General features: G+C 46.4%; 1 protein-coding gene across 1 annotated transcript in view; it reads right to left on the reverse strand.

Moving 5' to 3' along the window:
* Window positions 1–220: 220 nt before the first annotated feature.
* Window positions 221–5868, reverse strand: part of Egf (epidermal growth factor) — a 78567-nt gene continuing 72919 nt past the window's right edge. The window contains exons 22-24 of the mRNA XM_021195821.2: window positions 5708–5831; window positions 3650–3755; window positions 221–1221 (exon numbers count right to left, since the gene is read on the reverse strand). Coding sequence (XP_021051480.1) covers window positions 986–1221; window positions 3650–3755; window positions 5708–5831 — 466 coding nt within the window. The 3' untranslated portion in view covers window positions 221–985. The remainder of the gene's footprint in view (window positions 1222–3649; window positions 3756–5707; window positions 5832–5868) is intronic.

A 5868-nucleotide genomic window follows, 5' to 3' on the forward strand; every position in this document is an offset into this window, starting at 1 on the left:
AACAGTGGCAGGAGTTAATGCCTGGCCTGCACAGCCTGAAGCCCCGGACTGTCCGTGACCCAGCGTGGACACCTCGTATCCTCTGTGTTGGCCACGCCTTGGCTGTAAGGAAGATGTGCTATCAGAATCACAGTTCAATCTTCTTTACTCTGACAGGTTTAGTGAATTCCTTTGGAATGACTCAAACCATAACAAATGTCATCAAACTATAATAAAATGCTGATGCTTTAGGGTGATTTTATTTAAATAATTAGGATAAAATAAATCAAGCAATTTGTTTACAATCTCATGTCTTAAAATAAATTTAAAAAAATCTATAGAAACAGAATTTACCGATTTCACTGGGAAAGACTTCAAGAAGAAAAGACAATGATTAAGAAACACCGTCATCTCTTAGGTAATGTTTTTAAAGTTAAATATTTTCATTCAACGATTTTTATAGTATAAAAAGATGATCTAATTCTGAATAAATCAGATTCTAAGTTACAGTTATTTTCACTAATTTATCACAATTCAGAAGGCACAATTATGAGCATGGGCCATATTTGCAGTGTATCGTAGCGAAAGGTACAATGTTCCAAGCATCCATGAGAGCGAGCTAAGACTTCTGTGTAGATCATATAATTTATCTTGCAGTCGACAGAGCATGGGATCACCTGCTCTAACCCATTCTTTCTGAGGCAAAAGGAAATGAGGCAAACCATCCAGTGAAGAAGACACAGCTTACATATGAATGTCTTGCCTTTGGTTTCTAATGATTTTCTCCACTTCTCTTTTGAACATCTTCAGTGGAACTGCTTAAAGCAAGAAGCAAAAGTCGCAGCTATGCAGCTATGCCACTGTGCAGCTATGCAGCTGTGTAGCTATCTTCAGGACCCTGAGCAGTGATTAGCCGTGGAGACTGGAGTATCAAATCTGTAGCACTCTAGCATCCGTCAGCCTGGTTTGTTATTTCCCCTCTGTACCTTCTGTCTACTCCCAGTTTCTACTGAACTGGCTCTGTCTGCCGTGGCAGGTCCGGAGCCCTTTGGTGACATGATCCATTAGCTGAATGGAGGGAATGCAGCTTCTCTGGCCCCATGGGGCTGTAGCAGGGGAGGTGGGAGTTTCCCTCCATTTCCTGGGGTCCTTTGTCACTTGACGGTGGAATGCAGCAGCTTTGTCCTGTGCCCATTCCATCCATGTGGGGCTTCTGTCTCCATGAAGTCAGATGCACTGACCCTGTTCAAAGAAGATGGGTGGAGGGGACAAGAGAGAAGGATGAAGGGGAAAGAGGAGATAAAGGGAGAGGAGGGGCGGAATAGATATGAAGAAGAGGAGATGAAGGACAGGAAGGGATTTCATTGTTCACAATGACTAGACAAAGAGATCCTTGTAACAGCCACGGGATAATAGACTTAAAACATATGAAACAAAGGAACCCATTGCAACCTACCTGGGGCTCAGGTTTGTTTTTGGTTTTTTGTTTTTTAAGATTTATTTATTTATTAATTATATGTAAGTACACTGTAGTTGTCTTCTGACACCCCAGAAGAGGGTGTCAGATCCTATTACACATGGTTGTGAGCCACCATGTGGTTGCTGGGAATTGAACTCATGACCTTTAGAAGAACAGTCAGTGCTCTTAACCCCTGAGCCATCTCTCCAGCCCCTGCCTGGGGTTCAGTTTTTAAAACTGGCAAAGCGTCAGGTGGTTGAGAGGATCCAAAGAGCTAAGAGTGCTCCTTGGCCTTTCCTGTGCACATTCCATCTCCACATCAGAACCATACATGCCTTAGAAGGTTTAGATTTGAAATACATTTCCTTCTTCCCAGCACGGTCCTCTTTCCCTAACCCTCGCCCACTGGTGCTGGCGAGGGCCATGAAGATGGCTCTGTGCTCAAACACTACTACTATGCTTCCATGCTTTTCTTGTTTTTTCTTTTTCTTTTCTTTTTTTTTTTTTTGGGGGGGGGGTGTTTTTTGGAGACAGGGTTTCCCTGTGTAGCCCTGGCTGTCCTGGAACTCACTCTGTAGACCAGGCTGGCCTCGAACTCAGAAATCTGCCTGCCTCTGCCTCCCAAGTGCTGGGGTTAAAGGCGTGTGCCACCACGCCCGGCTTCTTCCACGCCTTTCTAGGAGCAGAGGGAACACCAGTTCAGAGCCATAACTGACCTTCAACTCCTTCCTCACTCTCCCTCCCACCCAAGCCCCGTGTGTGCTTTCACTGTAAATCCCGATGAGGTGGGAACACGGTGGCTGGTTGGCTTACTCACATGGGAAGCTAAGGAGTGGCTCAACACGTTTGCTGTCCAGTGCATAACAGTGTTAATGTTCGAACCCCCGCGGCTCTCAGCCTTCCCAGTGTTGCAGCCCTTCCAGACGGTTCATGCTCTGCCGCCCCCCCCCCCCCATAGCACTGTTTCCATGGCTACTTTACAACTGTAATTTGCTACTGCTATGAACTGTCACTCCCGCCTTCCAGCAGCCTTAGGTGTATTTGACCTCCAAAGGGGTTATAACCTCTCTAATCCTTTCTGCCCTAACCATAAGAATCCCCCAGCTCTGGTGTAACCACATTTCTGTCAAATCTTTGAGCTTTGGATTAAGTTGCAAAATCTTACCACATGTTTCTTCTAAGCAGATTTTCTCTGAAAGGGACGGTGTGTTGTTGGCTGCTCAAGGAAAAGCAGTAACTACAAGGCAGCCCTTTACCTTCTAACAGTGCTGGCAGCAATACCTAGGCAGCTACTGAGAATCTGAGCTTTAAAAGTATACGGACAACAGTCACCATACATAAACATTTATTACAGTTTTTAGTCAAACCCTTAATGAGCCTTAATAAACTGGTCTAGCTCAAATTTGGCAATACTACTTTTCTGAATTTAGTATTTTAGGATACAGCACAGAACACGTTCAAAGTGGAAATTTAGAATGAGTTTTCTGTAATAAGACCCCAGGTTCTCCCTACTGGAAACCAGAAGAGGGTGGTATGGCACTGTGTGTGCTGGCAACTATCAGGAAACATAAGTAGCACTGACACTGGCACTAGCAGGGGACCTGTTTTTATTGCCTCAAAGATTTCCTTTGCGTTTCCAATGGCTTAGGACACAAAGCATGTTCAGGCTGCCCTCTGGGTTGGTTGTAAGGAGGACAATGATATCTGAGCTCCAAACCCAAGAGACAGATCACAGTACAAGTCCTGGCAGAGGGACCACAGCAAAAGATGCGTCACCCTGTTTCTAACAGTTTGTTCCAGGGGAGCTTGAGAACTTGGCTGGACTCTATGGTCCCTTAGTGGTCTGACTGGACTTCTCAGCTGAAAGCCTGATAAGACTAGAATATGCTGAAATCCCCAGGACAAAGCCAGATCAACTCTCATCAATGAGAACACTCCCACCAGCCCACGGAACCTGTTTGGGGAGAGCTATTTCCATCTCCGGGGAGCTGCACTCACAGCAACTGCTAAGGACCAACACTAGATGGCCTACAGTCCTAAGCAGCTTACACGAAGGGGCTAAGAGAAGAGGAGATGCAATCAAATGTGTTTCTCTCGTGGTGTCAGTGCCTCCCAGGGCTCACGCAGCTTAGACAAGACCAATGGCCTTTTGTGACTAGAGGACATTTCTCAGTGGAAAACACTTTCGATCAAGGTAAAATACCGACTCACCGAGCCGCAGGGAGGGAGACAGACCAGCATCTACTACTGCACCGTTCGTACCAGCCGCAGGCAGACTCCCATTCTTGGGCTCTTGGTGTTCCTCTAGGACCACAAACTGCAGAAAAGAAAAGGGTTCAGGGGATAACTGCTGGGATCCAGAAGCCACCTCGATAAATCTTCAACTGTAGTCGACCTCACCCACGCAGAAGGTGAAGCTGTTGAGAAACTCCTTGTCAACTGTCTCCAGCTAATGAGTACATTTTCTTTTACAGTTTTACCACGTATGTGTACAGGCGTTTTGGCTGCATGTATATCTGTGCATGTGTGTATGCCTGATGCCCATGGAGACCAGAAGAGGGCACTGGATCCCCTGGAACTGGAGCTACAGATGGCTACAAGCCAGCATGTGGGTGCAAGGAGTCAAGCCCAAGGCCTTGGAAGAGTAGTCCGTGATCTTAGTACAGTGTACTTAGATATAATAATAAATAAATCTTTAAAAAAAAAAAAAAGAATCTTGGATCCATAGAGTGGTGTCCACAGGTATCACCAGTACTGCCCTTCGGCCATGTATGTGTGTTTGGGCTACCGCTGTTTGTGTGTGTGTGTGTATGTGTGTGTCTATATATAATTCATTTAAGCATACCATCAACTCCCAAGTAATTACGGTCACCAGTAAGTATGGGTAACCACTATTGCAGGGATCCCGAGCTGATCCCTCACAGGTGAGCGGCTCAGAAGGCAGAGTGCTGAGAGAGAGGTCCAGATAAGTACAACAGTGCTTCTCTTTACCCAGAACACCATCATTTTTGTCATTGTTTGCATGGTTCAAACTCACTACACACTTGCAGTGCAGGCTGAGCAGAGCCGGCTGGCCTGCACTCAGGCCAGACAGGTTAGATATTTAAAGAAGTCAAACAGAAAGAGGAAGAACAGAAGTAGGCCATGCTCTGGGCCCAGGACCCAGGCTGGCAAAGTCCTTCCTTATCAGTAAGACACCGGGTGAAAGACTGCCCCAAGGTTTGGACTTCTGTGTCGTTCAGAAAGGAGCTCTCCACAGGAAGGACCTAGAACTCAACAGTAAAGAGCATAGGGGGAAAAAACTCTGTACCCGTCTTTCTCATCAAGAGAAGGGCAGGGAAGTTCAGGGAGTGGAATCCATCAGAGATGCTGGGGATGAGGGTGACTCTCGGGAGCTGTTTTCTCTCCCTTTCCGTTCCTCACAACACTCGTCACCCTTAGTCTCCTCATCGGTGGTCTCTCTGCAGTGACGTGTTGCAGAGTCAATAGAGCGGCCTGCTGTGTGAGGCGTAGGCTCCTTATTTCTAGCTCCAGCCAAGATGCACACTGCAAATGCTCCAACCATGCGCCTCTCTGCTAGAAAGAAGCACCCGAGCTCCAGGGCTCTGGCTGCGATGGATGGACGGACGGACAGATGGACGGACGGCAGCTGATGGGAGCAGATTTGTATTTGCAGCTTCTCCGGGTTTGGGAACTCAGCTGTCCCCAGCTCTCTCTGCCTTGTGCGGCGGCAGTTGGTGTGGATGGTGGTTATGACAGCTGGGGGGACACAGCTCAGCAGCCCCGGCTTCTGAATGAAGTTCAGAGCCAACAAGCTGCTTGCTACAGCACGCAGCATGGAATTTTGATTTTTTTAAAAATTAAATTAAATTTTTTTTTATTTAAAAGAGATACACATACAGAAACCATTTCTCCCCTCTTATGATTTAAATAGATTAATTAAACGTGCAATCTAATTCTCTATAGCCTGTCAAGCACCATGCAGGTAATTTAGCTGTCCACAAAGTCATGAGACCTCAAGGGACTGAGCACTGCCTGTGCCCTAAATCACATGGCGTTTATGAAAATGGATCTTAGAGTTTTACAGAAGATGAGAGGCCCAGAGGTTAAGCACTTGTTGGAGACTGGCTGGGTGCTAAGACTAAAAGACATTTTGAGAGCAGCTGGCAGCTGGCACAGATTTCAGTTTCTCTGAACATCAGGAAGGAAGAAGACAATGAATAAGAATACTTATCAAGCAATTCTTAGCTCGTGTACTAATACTATTACCCAAGGTTGGGGACAAGAAGCCACACCAGCCCCGCTGCTGCTGCCGCCGTGCCCGCTGCCGCTCACACTTCCGCTTGGCTCATCACAAGGGTTCTTTGGGGGTTTTGATAGCTGCTTCTGAGTCCTGAGATAAAACCAAAAAAAAAAAAAAAAAAAAAAAA

This window comes from Mus pahari, chromosome 4 (genome assembly GCF_900095145.1).
Source record: "Mus pahari chromosome 4, PAHARI_EIJ_v1.1, whole genome shotgun sequence".
NCBI classification, from domain to species: Eukaryota; Metazoa; Chordata; class Mammalia; order Rodentia; family Muridae; genus Mus; species Mus pahari.